Genomic DNA, 19396 nt, shown 5'->3' with positions numbered 1-19396 from the left:
GAACAGTCTCATCCCTCTCAGCCTTTTCTCACAGGAGAGGTGCTCCAGTCCCTTCATCATCAGTTCCATCATTTCTGCCCTTTTTTCTGTACCGAGACAAGCAACCACAGCTCTTGTTCTTGTCCATGCCCTAAATTCTGCCATCCCCAAATCCTGTTCCGCTGTCTCCCAGCCCATTAACCCTGCTCTCTGCTCCTTCTCATCAGTCCTGTCTGTACCTCACTCCTATTTGTAAGCCTCACACAGCTTTGGTTCTCTTTCAAAGCTCATCACATCTCTTTTAGAGGTAGGTTGAAAGCTTCAGCAGGTTTATATCTCCCTCTTAGGCTGGAGCAATTTCCTTCAGTCTCAGCAGGGGAGAGGTGCCAGAGCTCCCTGAGCAGCTCAGTTTTAATTCCTATCCCCACCCCTTGTCCTGGGCTTTTTACTGAAAAGACAGAACAAATTGCTGAAACCTGAAAGACATGGTGCCATCCTTATGGGATAAAATCTGGTCTCAGCTAAAACAGCTGAGTTCTTAAATGCCACTTACTGAAAAAGAAGTGCATCAACAACATTCAGAATTTTTAGTGGCAAATTATATCAAAATCCTAGTATTTGGCTAATAGCAAGAATGGGATGAAAAGGTTGCCTAAAGCAGGCACAGACAAATTTAAGCTCATTAAGGAGCTACAAGAAACTTTCAATTCTGAAGTTGGAATACTTTGCATAATCAAAGATACACTATAGATTGTAACTGGAGGCTAATAATGAGGACATATGCTTTAATGGCACAAAACTTTAAAATGCATGATTAAGAAATGAAATGTATTATGAAAGATTCTGTGTGTAGTAGCATATATTATGGCAGAAAATTCTACAAGGAGAAGGCAGGACTTTAAAAAGGTTTTAAACAATAGTGACACAAAGTAATATACTCATTATTTGGCAGTGCATTATATCTTTATTTAGAACAATAAAGTATATGTATATAATGTAAATTCCAAATTTGAACTGGTATAAAAAAGGATCAGGGATAACATCTGTCTTTAAGAGGACACATATATACACACATCACATTATATAAATTTTGTTGATTACCATCAGTCAGAATATAACTATGCAAGACTGTGCTGACATTTACATCAAAATAAATGAATTTGCCCATGATACAACCAGCAAACATCTGTGTCTCTATCACTAAAGAGTCTGAAGTTTCCGCGTTCCACCACTTTGATAACATAATAGCAACATGCCACCATTATTGTAGATCTGCATTCAACAGACAGTTGAATCAGATTCCTGAACAGAAGAATCTTGGATAATTCTTAAATGTAAATCTAACTCAAAATATCTGTATTTTATGTGTATGGTTAGCTTTTCAATTTAATAGTTGTACTATGTGTACTGAACAGTTTCAGTGTATTACAAAGAGAGAGCAACAGAGAAAACAGAGCTGGTGAAGACCAGAATCTAAAAGCTGTGCAGGTTGTACACATACTCCATAGTATAGCACATTAGTTGTTCATAAGCTTACTTATACAATGACCTTGTGATGAAATAAGTACCATTAATTTATTCAAGTAAACACACATCTAAAATAGCACATTGAGTTACTCAGTATATCACTATCTGCTTTTTATTCTCACAAGGCCACTATTAATTGCATGCAAAGTTCAACTACTCCAAAGGAAACCTAAAAATTTTAGTTTCTCACAAAACCACAGATATCTGAAACCCAAACTTTTAACTTTCATATAAAAAAAAATACAACACTCACTTCTCCCCAACTTAATTTTAAGAGAAAGGGCATTCATTTCTAACTGAGTTAATAATGCACAGGCTATGTCTACCCAAAAACAAGATTGAAGAACTGATCACTCTTCAGAAGTCAGATAGGTTACAGCTGGATAAAGAAGCAACTAAGGGACTATTTCTGCCACCACTATTCCCACAGAATAGTAACTCATCCTACTTCCATTGATTTCAAAGATGACTCATAAGTCAGTAGTTTTTCAAAATTTAACTACATAACTACATCTGAAGTAATAGCCTCCTTGATGGGTACACAAAATGGGCACAGAAGCACTCAAATAATTTCATGCTCACATTTTCAAGTGCCATGACATCCATTGTCTTCACAAATGTCTAGAACTGTTCTTCTACCTTGCAAAATGACTGAGACCACCTAATATTTTGTACAAATTTCTCAAAAGTGGGTAGGAATAACAGGGAAAACATGAGCTCTAACAACAGTTCTGCTAGTCTGTGTTGTACTATGCTCAGTGTATGTACAAAATAAAAACAGGTTGTGATGTCAAGTTGGAAGGTATATACATGAACTTTCTTTCAGTTCACACGTAGCCTTAAATTTGCCTTGATCTGCAGCAGAGATTAAAGTACATGACATTATCTAAAAGTGACATAGCTACTATTTTAAGATGTTACTCTTAGAACGTGAACATTTTGCTACTGTCTATCTGGGTTTAATGTATGCTTCAATTTAAAGCTGATATTTTGTCTTTTACTATTGAACAGGTAGAATGTATATTAAGGAGTCTAAACCATGACACATTTTGAATGTCAAACTATAATTTAAGGCACCCCAATGTGCAGTGTTACTGTGTTTTTGATTTTCTGGAAAATATGTATTTAGGAAAACTAACATTCTTATAAACAAGGAACATTAATACCTTTTTTGTTTGTTTGTTTGAATGAATCATTGAAAAATACTGTAAAACTTCAAATGTATAAACTTGCTTTGAGAACATATAGTATAGCAACATGAAATATTGAAGTTTTTTTGTAAAATGTGTAAGGATAATTGCTTCCACTTGATGTGGATACTTTTCATTTTTTTCAAAACCTACCTGAAGTTATTCTCCCCCTTACCATCAATTAGGTCATGCTGACATTTCTTTCAAGGTAACTCTTAAATAAGTTTTGAGGCCTAGTGAGTAAATAACTACACATTGTCAAGTGAGACGGAACTACTGATGGAGAATTCTGACTGATTTTTGCAGAGCTAAAATTTGCTAAGTGCTCATTTTGTAGAAGTGGTGGGCAACCCTTCTCACAATTATTTCTTGTTAAATGGTGAGTGCTCCAGCATCTTCTGAATAAAAATGAAGGCCTAATTCTCATACTGAGCTTCTTTAGAACAGAAGTTCCTGAGATGATGCAAACCCCAAAGCTCTGTTAACATTAATGCAACTGTGTTAATTTGTACCAGTTGAGCAGGACTGGAGGGCACTTTTCTGACACTCAGTCAGGGCAAAAGGGCCTTTGTATAAATGATAATGATCCACATGATAATAAATAATGATCCATATGATACCTTGGTATCAATGAATTCAAGAGAAATTTCACCATTGATCTCAGTAGTGTAAAAATGTCGTGCAGGGTGTCTACATGCATCTGAGTTAATTTTTTTCCCTTGGTGGGTATGAAAGCCAAATCAATTTTACCAATAATACAGTTGTGCAAACACACACTTATGTTATATGCAGGTTATATACTTCTTGTGCATGGTTCTCGGAAAATTTAGCAGATGATTAAAAATTCCACAAGAATTCTTTAAAAATTAAGTCTGTCAGTGTACAAGCAGCATTTGGACAATGCTCTTAGTTATGGTTTAACTCTCAAGTTGCCCTGAGTAAAATCAGGACTTGATTCTACAGGGTCCTTTCTAGCTCAGGATATTTTATGAATCCACAGCTAAGTTATACTATACTTTAAAGAGAACTACAACTTTCTCCAAAACAGGGTGTTTTTTTGTTTGTTTGTTTGTTTTTTAGAGTTTTTTCAAGTAACTCAAACTAAAACTCTTATTGACCTTGCCTATTTGAAGTGAGCTACCCTTACTTTCTAAACTGAAACCCCTAATACAGATAAATGATTCATATCCGTTATCTGGAAAGAGCCAGGATGAAAATATGCACAACTGCACTGGTAAATTTTACCATTGTATTTTTAGGATTTACTTGAAAATGCGCATGTGTACATCAATCCTGTACAGATTCCACGGATGCTATAGCAGCAATAGATGTAGAAGACAAGTGAGAAATAAAGCCTTTCTCTTTTGCTTTAGGAGAATTAACCTTAAGAGTGGAGAATGCCAAGATATTAAAGCTTAATAATCATTCAAAAAACAATGCAAATATTAATTACAGCTGATGTAAGTAAAAGCTAAATACACTCTCGGGATCTTTCATATTTTCTATGCTATACATTTAAAAACAAGATATCAATGGCATGCATCTTCAGCATTTAAAATGCATTTCATAGGTTTGTCTTTATTCTGATGTTTGAACGCAGTTCAGACTCTTTACTTTCTCTTCCCTTGGCATGGCTGGAAATTTCACCAGTGTTCATGTGTCCAGCAGTTACTCCTAATGCTTCAAAGCTCCATGATGTACTATCACCTCCTGTTTACTTTGTCTTCACCCAGTATTTGCGTCTTCTGAGCAGACACTGCCAAAGCTGATGAATTCTTGAGGCTTTCTGGGGCAGGCATACAGGCACCTGGCATCCAGCAGAGACCACATGTTTCTGTACACATGACCTTTGCCAGGCATAAACCCAGTTCCTTATAAGTAAAAAGCTAGTACACTGGTCCATGGCATGACTTTACTTTCAAGTTTTGTGTACAGTATTGAAGGGTATGTTATCTGTATCCATTTCTGTGTTTTCTGTCAGTTCAGAGAACTCCATTTGAAGACACCAAGGTAAGGTAGAGGACACAGAACTTAAATTAAGGATGCAAATGTATTTATGTCTTTCAGTGATTACAGATAGTTGGGGGCATTTGAAAGATGCTTTTTTTTCAGGACATGTACTTTGTTTGCCAGAGTCAGCTGCAAGTATTAATGCAATTTAAAATCCCCAAATGCCATTGAAGGTAGATATTCACATAAGATACAGTCCTGCTAAGTGCACACTCTTCTTGTCGTTGTTCAATTCAGTGTTGGTTTCACAGTAAGAAACACAAATTGTCCTCATACTATGTCATGTCTATGGAGTCATGGGCAGCAACAACAGATGCAGACTCAGTCTGTCACTCCAGAAGGAATATGAATGTGCTTAAAGCTGCTTCATTTATGAAGCGAACATGTAACTGTTACCTACCTGAAGAGAAAAATGGAAATTACAGTTTTGCTGATTAGTATCTCTGTTTTGCCAAACAGTAGAGCTTTTCACAGATATATAACACAGACATTTTTTCTTACAGTTTTGGAAATAGATATATTCCATGACACTTGCATGGCATTCATTTATTCAGAAACAAAAAATATTGTTAATGAGATGTATTTTCAATTTCATGCCAACTCCTGTCCAAGAACACACTTGCCAGCTAAAGCCATTAATATCTAGTTGACAGTGACAAGATAACTTTCATGGTTTTACAGAACAGTTACATTTGTGCAGGGCTTTAAGGTGTTCTGGACAAGCCAATATCAAATGAACTTACCATTTTTTGAAAAATAAATGACTTGTCCAATGCAGTGATGATTTCCCTTTTTAGTGAGCAGATGTTAGAATAAATTAGCTAGGGAGACTGAAAATGGCTATGAAGATAACTACAAACAGTTTGGAGTGGACCTGAGGGTGCCTGCTGCAGGGTACACTGGAAAGCCTGGACTGCCAGTTGTACTCTGATGCTTGCTCCTTCCACTCTGACATAAAATGAAGCATTCAGCACTGCCTGAATCTTCCAGACCTTTGCCGGAGAGGCCATCCACAGGCTAAGTACAGCAGTAGTCCTGCAGAAGAAGCCCCTTGCCAGAGGTGTGCTCCTATATGTAGAGGACTGCTGGGACTGAGAAAGCTCACTCGTGTTTGCTGCTCACTCTTATATACAAACACAGGAATGATGGATCTGATAAGGCTATGGAGACCGCAAACTGTGTTGAGTAAACAACTGAAAGAAGCTCAGCTCTATCTTGCTATTTTAAGGATTTTGTTTATTAGGTCATACTGCTTTGAAACAGCTGTAGGAGAAGAATTCTCTGTATTGGCTGTCAAAACCAAAAGAGAAGCAGTAGCTGAATTTTGGAATTCTGTAATTTTTCATTTTGTAATATTTACATTAACAGTCAAATACCTAACTTATTGATTCAGGATTAGGAGCTAAAGACCTTCAGGTGCAAACAAAGCCCACTGATAACAAGTTTTATTTTTATTTATTTATTTATTCCCAAAGTGGACTCAAAATTATACCACATTTCAACAGACAAAAGTTAAGCTTGTGTTATGACTTTCAACCATACGAACTTACCAGTACATGAAACAGTAACAGTGTTGAGGGAGAAAAAGCAATGGCTACACTTGTAGATGTTCTTTTTCTTTTTGCTGCAACATCCTGAAATAAAAAATAAGTACTTTGTTACTACAGTGCTAGTACTATAGGTACTATTACTATACTTTCAAGGAATTAGAATGGAAGGTTTTATCGGTCAGTTACAATAAAAACATTTACATATAACAAAAAGGATGTTTGTAATTTAACCCAAACTATTAGAACTTATGTTTGCTAATAGGTTCTTCCTACTTATAGATGAATTTTCAAAATTTCCTCAGGGAAGAGGGAGCAAAAAATGTTTGTTATATATGTAAGAAGTCTACATGTGTAAAATGTAACCTGTTTAAATTTTCCTCTTACGACAATGTCCTGCACTTAACTAATTGTTCAATTTTCCTCTTTTGTCTTTTCCTCCTATAAAGCAATGCTTTATATTTCCGGTGAAGTCAGAAGGAAGATTCATGTTCAATTTCATGAGTTTTAATACCTGTGAGGATGAGGTGCAGGATGAGTTATTCTGAGCAACTAATATACTTGGTAAATATGCAGTCTTCCTTTCTGTGAACTGTTCATGAAGAAAAAATATTTTAAGTATGTGTGATTCTAGAAAGTTTAAACTCACTTTTTCTGTTAAACATTGAAACTTGCAGCACAAGTGACCAAAAGTGCTAGATCAGAACCTTCTCCATTCCTGCCTTCATCTATAGGCAGCATGAGGCATTTCACACAATATGAGAAGCCTACAGTATAAGATGTGTTCTTCCACACATTAGATCCTTTTCTTAATCCCTCACAGTTAAAATTTGACTAAAGACTCAGAAATATGATATTAAATAATACTCCCAAAACATTTTATTATGAACTATAGTAACTTGAACTATTCTAACTTAAACTATCCCTATGTCCTTTTCTGAATTGAACAGACTTCTCCCCCTCTGCTCTGCTCTTCTGAGACCCCACTTGGAGCACTGTGTTCAGCTCTGGGGCCTGTAACAAAAGAAGGACATGGACCTGTTAGAACAAGTCCAGAGGATGGCCATGAGGATGATCAGAGGGCTGGAGCCTCCTATGAAGACAGGCTTAGAAAATTGGGGTTGTTCAGCCTGGAGAAGAGAAGGTTCTTCGGAGACCAGCCTTCCAGTGCCTAAAGGGGGCCTACAGGAAAGCTGGGGAGGGACTCTTTGTGAGGAAATGTAGCAATAGGACAAGCAGTAATGGCTTTAAACTAAAAGAGGGTACATTTGGATTAGATATTAGGAAGAAATTCTTCACTCAGAGGGTGGTGAGGCCCTGGAATAGGTTTCCCAGAGAACCTGTAGATGCCCCATCCCTGCAAGTGTTCAAGGCCAGGCTGGATGGAGCTTTGAGCAACCTGGTGTAGAGTGAGGTGTCCCTGCCCATGGCGGTGGAGGGAGAGTGTTGGAACTAGATAACCTTTGAGGTCCCTTCCATCCTAAACCATTCTATGATGTCTTGACCCAAGTCATGTTCAAGCAACTTTGAATGTCTTCCATTGTTATTTCTGGGTATATTTAATTGACTGAGTTATACAGAATTATTTCAGCTTAAAATTAGATAAAGCTGTGTTGAAGTATGAATAGAGCAGCAAATCATTTCAGTATGACCTTATGAAGTTATTAGGAATATAATCTCAATGGTTTTCTATGAAAGTTTAAAACAAACAAACAAACAAACAAAAAAAACAACAACTAGAAAACAGTATAACATACCAAGGGGAGGGTCAAAAAAAGAACATGAAAAATGTTAATGCAAGACATTTAAAAGGATTTAGAAGCACAACTAAGAAGATGCTGTTTTCTTTTTGTTTGCTTAATATCAACCTAGTTTTACACCTTACAACAAATAACAAATTCACTTCTCTTTGTCATTTCTTTTACAGGTCTCAGCCTTCCTGGGTTTACTTCATTCCTCCCAAGTAAGATACTCCTTTGAACCTGCTGCTTTTCATCACTATTCCTTACTCATGGTGGGAATAAGGACAGATAAAGGAAAGGTAATGCCTCATTAATAAAATGAGGTATACAAAAATATCCTCCATATCAATTCTTACATTTCAAATAGGAGCTCCTTCAAAGGACACACCCTAAGCACACATTTTGACTCTATAGCAAAACACTTGATAATGTGGTTTGGTTTTGTGTGTATGTTTGTCATTCTGAGAGCTAGAGAGGAACCTTCAGGAAGCATCTCTCAAAGACAAACTTACATTTGTATATATGTGTGTAAAGTGAAACATTATACCTTATCTCATTTTCCTCTTGACAGCCATGACACTCTGTAGTTTCATCACTTTCTGGTCTGGATTTGGGATGTGTTTTCTAGAAGAAAAAAAAATGCATTAAATGTAAAAATTCTAAAGCTTCATTAAAAACTCACAAAACAATTGTTGTATGTTTCAGTTTGCTTCAGATTTTCAATATCAAAATCATCTTGCAAAACATAGGCCAAATCTTATGTAGTCCACATCTCCTACTCCAACAATTTTACAATTAAAGCCTTTGTATTGTAGGTAAGACACAGTGGCTAAAAGTGAAAGAATCCTTCTCGTGATATAATAGAAGAACTGAGAAATTGGGTGAATCCCATTTTCAATTTCCAGTTAGAGGGCTAGCATGCTGCTAAGACAAGGTTTACAGTTTGGTGATGGAACTGAAGTATTTCACAACAGAGATTTACATTTGCATGTCACACAGTTCAGTGAAGATCAAAAGAGATGTCTCTTGCTTTCACATGCAGAATTGTTCTGTCCTTCCTGCCTCTGTATAACTATGAAATATGCTATGTAAACAATTAAATGTAATATTTCTTACCTTCCAATATACGGCTCCCAAAATAAAGCCAGTAAGAAGAGACAGTAATGATGTCAATGCTATACTGATCCCTTGAAGGCTGGAGCTGCTAATGAAGCCAAGTGCCTCTTCTGTAATTACAGATGTTCTCGTTAGTGAAGACGGATTTATGGCAGAAAACTATCTTCAGGGCAACACTGTTAGTAAGAGCACTTTTACGCACCACCTACATAACAGCATCTTAAATAGCAGAACAGATACTTCAAAGTGCTGTGTAAAAGAGATGCATTTCATACAAAATCTCACAGGAACTTTTTTGACCACAAAGATGCTCCTCCCATTTCTGCAATTGCTCTGTTTAATAGTTCCAAGACTAACTATCCTTTTGTCATTTGTAGAGCATTTTCTCTTTCCTTTACTTAAAAGTTTTGGATTTATCAGTTTTTAACAGTCTTATTTTGTAACACAAAGTAATTTTTTTGAAGAGAAAATATCTGCCACTTCTAAACACTCACTTCATGTATTTACTTAAGTTCCATAAGACACATCCTACTGACTGCAGGTAGACATTCTGCCTTGCCACTAATGAACCATCAACATGAGGCCTCTCAAGGGAGGTTATTTTAACAAAATAAACCTGAATTCACTTCTAATGTCTGCCTGGAAAGGCCCTGCTGACTTCATTAAGATCAAACCCTTGTAAGTTGAAGTCTAGCTGTGTGCTATTTTGTTGCTACCATTTTTGAGAGCTTTTTACATCTCATATGGAAGAGCCCCAATCCTAGTCTTTTATGTACACAAGCAATTCCATTCCCCTCACAGAGAGCTGTATGCCTGCCGAGACTAAAATGAGGCTATCCAGTTATTTAATCAAGAGCAGGATGTGAAAAGTCCTATGGATTCACCCTGGGATCCACCTTCTGAAATGCAAAGTGAGAAGCAGGAGACTGCCAGTTTAAACACCATCCACACAGTTTTAGTTTATATCAAGAGCTGGAGTCTGCAGCTCAAATGGTGGGCGTATTGTCAGCTTATAGGAAAAGAACTAAACTAAGCACAGGGAAAGTGTAGGTGATTAGATATAGAAATGAAAATGGACTGATAGCACTAGAAATTTTTGTGACTCATACAAACAGCAAACTTCTAAGCACGTATGGTATGATATACTGGGTCAATCGATGTGCATTTAGTACATTATTAAACAGCCACTAAGTAAACACTTTAGAAAGGAGCATTCTCATAATATCTGGAAACCTATTTTCAACTCTCTGAGTTTTTCTGCAAGTCACATTAGAAGCTTTTACACAAACACTCTTTTTAAATCCATCTGTGTTTACAGAGTTACCACAGGGAGAACTAAAAAATAAGAAAACAGAAAGTCTGCACCCCATTATTATGCACCGTTTACAAGGCTCTAAATTCCTATGATAGAGGCTTCAATTTTACTTACATCCAGTAGGCTTGTCACACTAAAAGGCAACTTCGGTCAAGCAGAATAGATAATAGTTTGCTGTGAAAGAAATCTGTCTACAGAGGAGAAATGAAACAAAGTTCTACAGAGATGAATGCCAGTTGAAAAGAGGCTATTAATTAGTCTGCTTCTGTCTGCTCAGACATTAAAACCAAGAGCAGAAATTAATGGGAGGGGCATATCTTTTATCAAAGTCTGTCCTGGGTCAGGTATAGAGGAGGTTGGCTTGCAGAACTGAATCTGGCAAAGTTAAGTAGTGTAGAGAGAGCATGAATAGATTAAAAAATATATATATACTGTCATTATTTTATGAGAGTTGTGTTCTCAGAAGAAAATTCCTACATTGTTCTTGTGTTCTAGTCAAGAAAAATTAAATGCTGCTTTGCCTGATCACATTAGTCATTCTTCCCAGTGTGAGACTGATCAGATATACAACTGAACTTATGGTGATGGTCATGTTTCCTGGATTCTGCCTAAAGTTCAGAACAAAAGGAAAAGTGAGATAAAGACCAGAGGAAAAACACTGCAGGTCACAAGAAGCATAAGCCATTTTGATAAGTTGTTATAGCAGAGCATAGAACCTCAAAAAACATCTGACTGCTCTGCAATGCCAGCCAGCATGCTATAGCAAGCTTGCTGATTTTCATGTAAACTTCTTGAGAAATTGTGTGCATTCAGGGAGATCATTGTTAGTCTGGCATGCTGATTTTTACAAATTCTCAAAAAATTTAGTTTGTCTTAAACAACAGAAGAGCTTTCTTTACAATGAGGCATCTGAAAGTGGAACAATGATTTTGAGAAGACATCTTCAATGCAGATGCTTTCTTCAGCATCTATGGAAAGGAATCATAGAATCATAGAAACATGGAATGATTTGGGTGGAAGGGACCTTAACGATGATCTAGTTCCAACCTCCTTGCCATGGGCTGGGACATTTCCCACTAGACCGGGTTGCTCAAAGCCCTATCCAGTCTGGCCTTGAACACTTGCAGGGATGGGGCATCCACAGCTTCTCTGGGAAACCTGAGCCACAGCCTCACCTCCCTCTGAGTGAAAAATTTCTTCCTAATACCTAATCCAAACCTACCCTCTTTTAGTTTAAAGCCATTACCCCTTGTCCTATCACTACACCCCCTGACAATGAGTCCTTCCCCAGCTTTCCTGTAGGCCCCCTTTAGGTACTGGAAGGCCACTTTGAGGTCTCTCCAGAGCCTTCTCTTCTCCAGGCTGAACAACCCCAACTACCTCAGCCTGTCTTCATAGGAGAGGTGCTCCAGCCCTCTGATCAGCCTCGTGGCCCTCCTCTGGACTCGTTCTAATACTTCCATGTCCTTCTTATATTGGGGGCCCCAGAACCGAATGCAGTGCTCCAGGTGGGGTCTCACAGGAGCAGAGCAGAGGTGACAATCACCTCCCTCGCCCTGCTGGCCATGCTGCTTTTGATGGAGCCCAGGATACAGTTGGATTTCTGGGCTGCAGGCGCACATTGCCAGCTCATGTTGAGCTTCTCATCAACCAACACTCCCAGGTCCTTCTCCTCAGGGCTGCTTTCAATCTATTCTCCACCCAGCCTGTATTTGTGCTTGGGATTGCCCCAGTCCAGATGAAGAACCTTGCACTTGTCCTTGTTGAATGTCATAAGATTTGCACAGGCCCACCTCTCAAGCCTGTCCAGGTCCCTTTGGATGGCATCCCTTCCCTCCAGCGTGTCGACCACACCACTCAGCTTAGTGTCATTGACAAACTTGCTGAGGGTGCACTCAATCCCACTGTCCATGTCACCGACAAAGACGATAAACATAAATATAATTTATATACATAACATATAACATATAATATAATTATATAATATAATTAGCTTTCCAAATCTACCTTTAAAAAGTAAATAACAAAAACTTATTTAGATTTACTTTCAAGTCTGGAAAAAAAAGTCTCTTGGAAGATCTGGAGAGAATGAAATGAGTCATGGTAGATTTTGTCATGTGCCTTTTTTAGGAGCATCTAAAACAGAACCAGTAGGGAAACTTTCAGTCTGGAGAACCTCTGAGAGATCTGCATCCTAATGAAGAAAGAGGAAATAAGAAAAGCAAGCTGGCTGCCAATAGTTTTATTATAATTATTATTCTTTCAGTAGAGACCTTTCCCTCTGTTAGAAAATTGAACTAAAACAGCTCTACACTAAAAACATTCCAACTCCCAATGGTTGTGAAGGCAGAGCAGGATAAGGAACTGGAGGAACCAAATGGTTTGGTAACTGTGAATTTCTTGGGCAATGCCAGAGAAGCTGCTGGCTCTGCAGTTGGTACATTATTCACTTGAAATAGACCCTATCCTGCAAGGTGTTGAAGGGGAGCGGAAGCAGGCCAGCACCCCTCCAAGCTCTCACTTCACACCTTGTGGAAGAATCCTTTAGGAAGTGAGCTCATTTGAAGTAGATTCATTTATAATCTTCATGGACAACAGGATGTTAAGCTGTGATTGAAATGCATTTACATTGAAAGCCACTGAGCTACACAATGAAGTTATTGAGCTGCTTTCCACCTTGAGCCATGTGTGTAGGTTTAGCAAGCAATTATGATTGCAACCACCAGCTAGATTTTATTACCATTTATGTCTCAAAGGAATTTTCACTTTACCTCTGCTTAGCTCCAACACAATTACCACAAGATCTTGTCTACAAAAATGTAGAACAGCTCTCACCTGTTCATTAGGGTTTGCCATTAACTGTAAAGGTGGAAAAAAGGAACAAAGGCACAGAATGCAACACCAATTGCATTAAGCCATGGGTAATATTTTCAAATTGTTGTGCAATTACTGAATTAAACTACAGTATTCTTTGCTTAATTATAAAAATTGACATTCTCTCTAAAAACATTTCTAGAGGTCTCTGTGTTTACAGAGCACACGTTATTTGAGCTGTTCAGTACAGAATAATAAAGCTTAATTATTGTGAGGAAATTATAGGCAAAAAATGGAAGAAAGCAACACTGAACCTTCCATAAAAATATAAATTGTGCTATAGAAACAAGGTGCTAAGGTGAGAAGTGTTAGTAACAGCTAGCAAATTCAAGTTTAAGCTGGGAAATGTGAGATTCATTTGGTGGGGTGAAAAAAAAGAATACAACTACTGCTTGATTCAAGCACTGAAAGAAGAGATGAAGTTCAAGACCTTTTATCCTGACATTTGTTCTTTACATAGGAACCACCTCATCTGAATTCTCTAGACTATGCATGGGATAACGATCCAAAGAACACCAATGGGATTGGGACTTAAACAGTTACACAGAATTTAAATTGGATTACAGTTATGTAGAACCAAGAGAAGAAAACATAAATATCCATTTTACGTTTAGTTGGCATAAGATTTTTGGTGTAGATCTTGTCAGGGCTCACCTCTATTACGGTAGTTCAATTCTATCATTGCGTAATAACGATGAAGTAATGAGATATGACTTGCACTAAATGTAGCAGAAACATGAGAAAAATGTAATTTAGCTAATTTATATTATATGCAATTCCTATGATAATTCTTTCACAAATGATTTTATTAGATCATTTACTTCAGGTTTGCCTAAGTTGAATTTAGAATCAAGAGCAATTCAAGTCATCTGGCTCTCTAGGCAGACTTTCTTAATAGATTCAATTTTTATTATTCATCTGGAAGGATTCTTTTGTAAACAGTGAATGCTTCTCAATAGCCTAGAAACCACTAATTTTAAATAGATCATTTTAAAACTGTTTAATAGTAAAGAGGGTTATTACAAAAACAAACAAACAAACAAAAACATAGTTTTGTGTCTAGGGATGCTTTTTTCAGGTTTTCTCTCTTCTCCAAATGTATGCCTTTCTGAACTTTGAATCTAGTGGTATTGTTCTGAGAACAGACCTGCAGCTGGCAGACTGGGTCCCCTGTGCTGAGGATTCTCCTTGTGGAAAGTAATAAGGCTTATTCATTTTTGTCCTTCTAGGAAGGCAGGGATTAATTAAAAAAGAGAACTAACTCAACAGTAAAGCCAAAACAAACCTAAAATTGGTGCCAAAGACCATTCTCTGGCAGTAAGAGAGAGATGCCAATAAAGATGTCACAGGTCTTTCACCCCAAAAGCTTCAAACTAATGACAAAAGTGTAACCAGTCAGCATCCAATCTCCAAGTTAATGTAATCTGATTATGCGTTCAAACTGTCCCCAGCCCTAGACATTCAGTCTTTGTCATTTCTACATAAGGCTGTTAACTGCTATCCAATTTTCAAATAAATTGCTTAAGAGAATGTTAATCGGTTAGAATACACCTTACAGCATATGGCCAGACAAGCAATCAAGCAATTTCTTTGATTTACTGCATTACTTTAATTAGGCTTTTTTTTTTTTTTTTCCTACTTGATTATCAGTTCCAGTTATAAAGCAAGATCAATAAGCCTGTTTCTGTACTCCTGTTCACAGTACAGACGCAGATGCCAATTCAGAGGTTGGAGCCCTGGCCTCTGCCCGGTGTCCCTTCTGTTACTCTGATGGGTCAAAACTCCTTTCATCTGAACTGCTCCTGTAATCTCTCTCTGTCTTTCTTTGGCTCCTTGATCCATTCTCGTTGCTTCAGGCTGCATTTGAATATTCTTCCTCTCATAGTTACATCAAAAATTATCACATGTTCAGACCTGAGAGATACAGTTATGCACTTTTTAGCCCACTCTTCGTGCCTCACAATTGGCTCTGGGCTCATAAGGTTATTTGCAGCCAGCTCTGTGACCTCTTGGATATGAATTTATGGCAGTGACATTTCTCTTTTCCAGAGAGGCAAGCTGGCAGACAGGAGTTGAAGGCAGATTTCATTCCAACCTTCTTCTCAGAGGATTGGGGAGTGATAACTTAAGACCTTGTCTTAATTAGAAAGCAACCAGAAGGGCTTTCAACCTGAAAACATCTGTAAGCCAACTAAGAGGTAGCATATATGGTTATGAAAACCCAGAGAATAACTAGATTACACATTTGCAAGTGAAGGAGGAAGAGAAGAAATCTATTCTTAGCAGTATCTGTCCCACAGTCAGGAGCTTCCATTGTGCCTACCAGGCTACAACAGGCTGCCTCCTTGGCTATGCTTTCTTCAGCACAAGGACTGCCAGCCACACACTTCAACATCACACATTCAGATAACATGGGTGTTTGTGAAATGAGAGAGGGAAATAGTAAATAGGGATGTACACCGTCACCCTGATGTGCCTGGGAAAAAGGAACAAGGGAAACAACAACATGTATGATAAGATTTATGCACCATTTCAAGAACCTCTAAGGAAAACCCCCTCCTTTTGTTTACATGGAAAGTTCCAGAGAGTATTCACATTATTGTACATTATGTCACTAAAGTCCCCTGAAAATCTTTTATTCCTCTTCACCTAAGGTTCCTGTATCCTTTCTGACCGGTGATGGGTAATGCTGAGGTTCTTACGGCAATAACTCCAGGCTGTCTGACCTGTCAGTGACCAGTCATGTAATACACTGATCAAGACAGATGAGAAACACGGAGATGGCCATGCCAGACAAAAGATTAAACCCTCAAAAAAAAGTGTAGTAACTATGTTCTTGATCTCAACTGAAAGCACACTGAGTGTGGAGCTGGCCTTTTTGGAATTACAAAAAGTAAACAGCAGTTTTCAGGTTTGGTGTCAAGTTTGTCATCGGGAGCGCTCTCAAAATACAACATACAGACAAATTTTTCACTCAAGTGAGTATCCTGAGCCCAATTCAGGACTGCTGTTCTATTATTTGGTGAACCTTCCTCTTCTGAGAGTTAAAATGAGGTATCTGGAATAACCAAGTTTGCTGAGGTCATATGACTAGTGAGACCTCATGACAGCAGCGAGCCAAAATGAGGAGACCTGCCCTCTCCAAGTGCATGAGAGCTGTCACAGCATTGTAACTTTATACCATTTCTAAATTTTGATTAGACAGGTTCATTGCGTTTTACTATTGCAGCTGAGAAACACATGGTACACCATCAGGCACAAAAAACTTCCTATTAATTTGTACAATTAAGACATTCTTTTCCTCTCAGCTCTCATAACAACCAGCCACCAGAACAAAATGGAGACACATATATTAATTCAATCACTTGTACTTACTGTTACTGCTAGTGTTACTGCCAATGCTGTCATTCCTAAGGGAGCTGGCAGCAACAGGAGGAAACAAAATTGTTTTTGTGACAGCGACTCTGGAATCTAAATAGAAAACGAGTGTGTCAGCATTATGTAACTTAAAATACAGTTCCTCTATATAAGATGATTGGCTATAGGACTACTCTGATTTGGCTACAGGGCTGTTCTAAAAATTTATTTACAGGGCTTTTTTCTTAATAAGACAAAAAAAAAGGCAGCCTTATTAAGAGACAGATGTGTCCACACACTGAGCTGCTGCTGAATAGCTATTCTGGAAAAGCAATCACTTTAAATTTGTTCTTAGGCTGTAGCACTGATCTACTTCTAGTTACTACTGGTGTAATTGGGCAACTAGATACATTGCCCTAATTAAAACAGCTAATAGCTGTCACTAGAGAAAGGAAAAGAAAAGAGAATACAAAACCTCCATTTACTGGAAGGATGAGAATGAACTGCAAGAGCTTCACCCAAGTTAAATCTTTTAAATCAAGCAAACATGACCCTTTTCGGGAGTGGGATGGCTGTGAAGACGACTTGATACTCCAGTTTACAACTTGTCCTAGCTTCCTATCCTTTAAGTAGTGCAATCTTGGGCTCCATTACTACATTATAAAAATTAAATAGATCATCAATAGAAAATAAGATGAAGAACAAGAACAATGTAAAAAGCCAATCCAGGATGTATTTGGGATGAAAAGAAACAGCAGAGTATTGTGCAGTTATTTGGATTATATTAAGGAATTATGTCATTAGAAATGATGGCATTAGCTTTACTGCCTGATATAACTCTACTTAGAACAGAAATACAAGCTTTGGTGCTGGTTGTAATTTTAACTTGCAGTAAAAAGAGACATGGAGATACAGACTCAGATTCTCAGCATCTCTGAAATTAAAGGAAAATCACCCATTTCTATCTACTTAGATTCTGTTCCCCAAAACAAGAGCCATCTTACCTAAGTTCTCTGGTGTTTCTACTGTTGAAGGCAGAATGCAGTCATTCTTATCCAATGTGTCTGCAAACTCTTTGTAGACCTCAATGGTACTATTAAAGACCTCAAAAAACTGCTCAGGAAAGAAGCGACGTTCTTCATAAAGGTGACCATTTTCTTTTATAAAATCCTAGGGTAAAATACAGAATTCATCTTGAAAGAGGGTCAAGTGAGACTCTCATTTTATACTCAACAGATGATTAAAGTATCCAAAGATGACATAAAATAGCTTAAATTTTTAACCTGCAGAAGACCAAATCTGCTGTATACAACCTTAACAAAACAAACAAGCCCTCTGATATGAGGATTTCAAATTAACCTTGCAAACAGAAATAAAATATTAATCCATGGTTGTAGAAATGCCAAGGAATGAAAAGCAATCTCCCATCTTGTGCTGAAAATGAAGAGGTTTTTCTTTTTTCTTTTCTTTTCTCTCTCTCTCTCTCTCTTTTTTTTTTTTTTTTTTAAATTTGAGATCACTCATTAAACAAACAAATAAACAAAACCTTGATTTCACATTACTTTGTTATGTTCTGCATGATCCTTTTAATCTGAATTCAGGAACACAACACAATCATAGCTATTGTCATAAGAGTACAGGGAACAGAATACAATAGCTAGGATACACTGTGGCTTAGAAGCAGGCTGAGATCTCTGATAATGTACCTAAAAATAAGAACAGGACTATAAACAAGGAAGCCCAATCACTTTGAGGTCTAACAGACAAGTTTGTTATGCCAGACTAAACAAAAATATTGAGGTCCATGTTAAGATTATTTATGGTTGTTTTCTTTTTTTTTCTTTCTACCTGACCCTGGCTTTCACAACAGCTGTTTCTTATGCCAGGAGTTCAAATTTGATCTGGGGTTGCTACTCTTTACTCCTAATAGGAATGATAAGAACATGGGATAAATGTGTACCAAGGGAAATTTCCTAGTTCTTGGTTCCAAAATTGTTTCCTCTTTAATGCTGAATTTCTGTGAATTATAGGGTATTTACTTCTTTTTGCATTCTGCAAAATAAATTTCCCCTTCCCCAACCATATTCCAGTTGAGGGTCCTGAATCATAATGACAAGAATACAGAAAAAAAAAAAAAAAAGACATAAATTGGAGATTGGACAGAATTCGATTTGGAATGGAAAGATAGGGAACATCTAATTACAGAATAAGTTCTCAGAAATATAATGGCAATATATGAAAAGGTTACAAGCTTATACCACATCAAATGACATTGGTATTTTTGTGCACTTAATTCATTCTGAATGTAAAAAAAAAAAAAAAAAAAAAAAAAAAGAAGAAGCAATTGCAACAGCTGAGGACTTCCTGGACAAAAATAAATGTAATGTATAGGGAAGATGAAATCCTAGTCCTATAAAACATGATGAATTTGGGCCATTATTTTTCAGTGAGACAATACCTTTGACTACAGAACTTTTAATTACTGACAGACTGGTTAGAGCTGGGTAAGAGATTAGAAAATTAAGTTTTCCCTATCAATTTCATCCTAGAGAATCAGACATCTCATACGTCTGATCCATCAGATATCCAGAGATTCATGGAATCCTCCCAGCTGCTGCTGGCTTACAGAAACATATGGAAATGGAGCAATATCCTCTGGTCTTTGCTGCACCTTTGTATAAAAAGTTACATTAAATCATGGTGAAGCTTTCTGAGCCTCACAAACTATGATACGCACTT

General features: G+C 37.4%; 1 protein-coding gene across 4 annotated transcripts in view; it reads right to left on the bottom strand.

Moving 5' to 3' along the window:
* Positions 1 to 923: 923 nt before the first annotated feature.
* KITLG (KIT ligand) overlaps positions 924 to 19396 on the bottom strand; it is a 57899-nt gene continuing 39426 nt past the window's right edge. For 3 of the 4 annotated variants that reach the window (XM_040557954.1, XM_040557984.1, XM_040557962.1), the window contains 6 exons: positions 17662 to 17827; positions 16676 to 16771; positions 9112 to 9221; positions 8543 to 8619; positions 6257 to 6340; positions 924 to 5106 (listed from right to left, as the gene is read on the bottom strand). In XM_040557954.1, coding sequence (XP_040413888.1) covers positions 6301 to 6340; positions 8543 to 8619; positions 9112 to 9221; positions 16676 to 16771; positions 17662 to 17827 — 489 coding nt within the window. In that variant the 3' untranslated portion in view covers positions 924 to 5106; positions 6257 to 6300. Of the gene's footprint in view, positions 5107 to 6256; positions 6341 to 8542; positions 8620 to 9111; positions 9222 to 16675; positions 16774 to 17661; positions 17828 to 19396 lie in introns of all 4 variants that reach the window. The other variant, XM_040557973.1, reaches the window with a different exon arrangement.

This window comes from Cygnus olor, chromosome 1 (assembly GCF_009769625.2).
Source record: "Cygnus olor isolate bCygOlo1 chromosome 1, bCygOlo1.pri.v2, whole genome shotgun sequence".
NCBI lineage: Eukaryota > Metazoa > Chordata > Aves > Anseriformes > Anatidae > Cygnus > Cygnus olor.
This window is presented reverse-complemented; position numbering and strand designations above follow the sequence as displayed.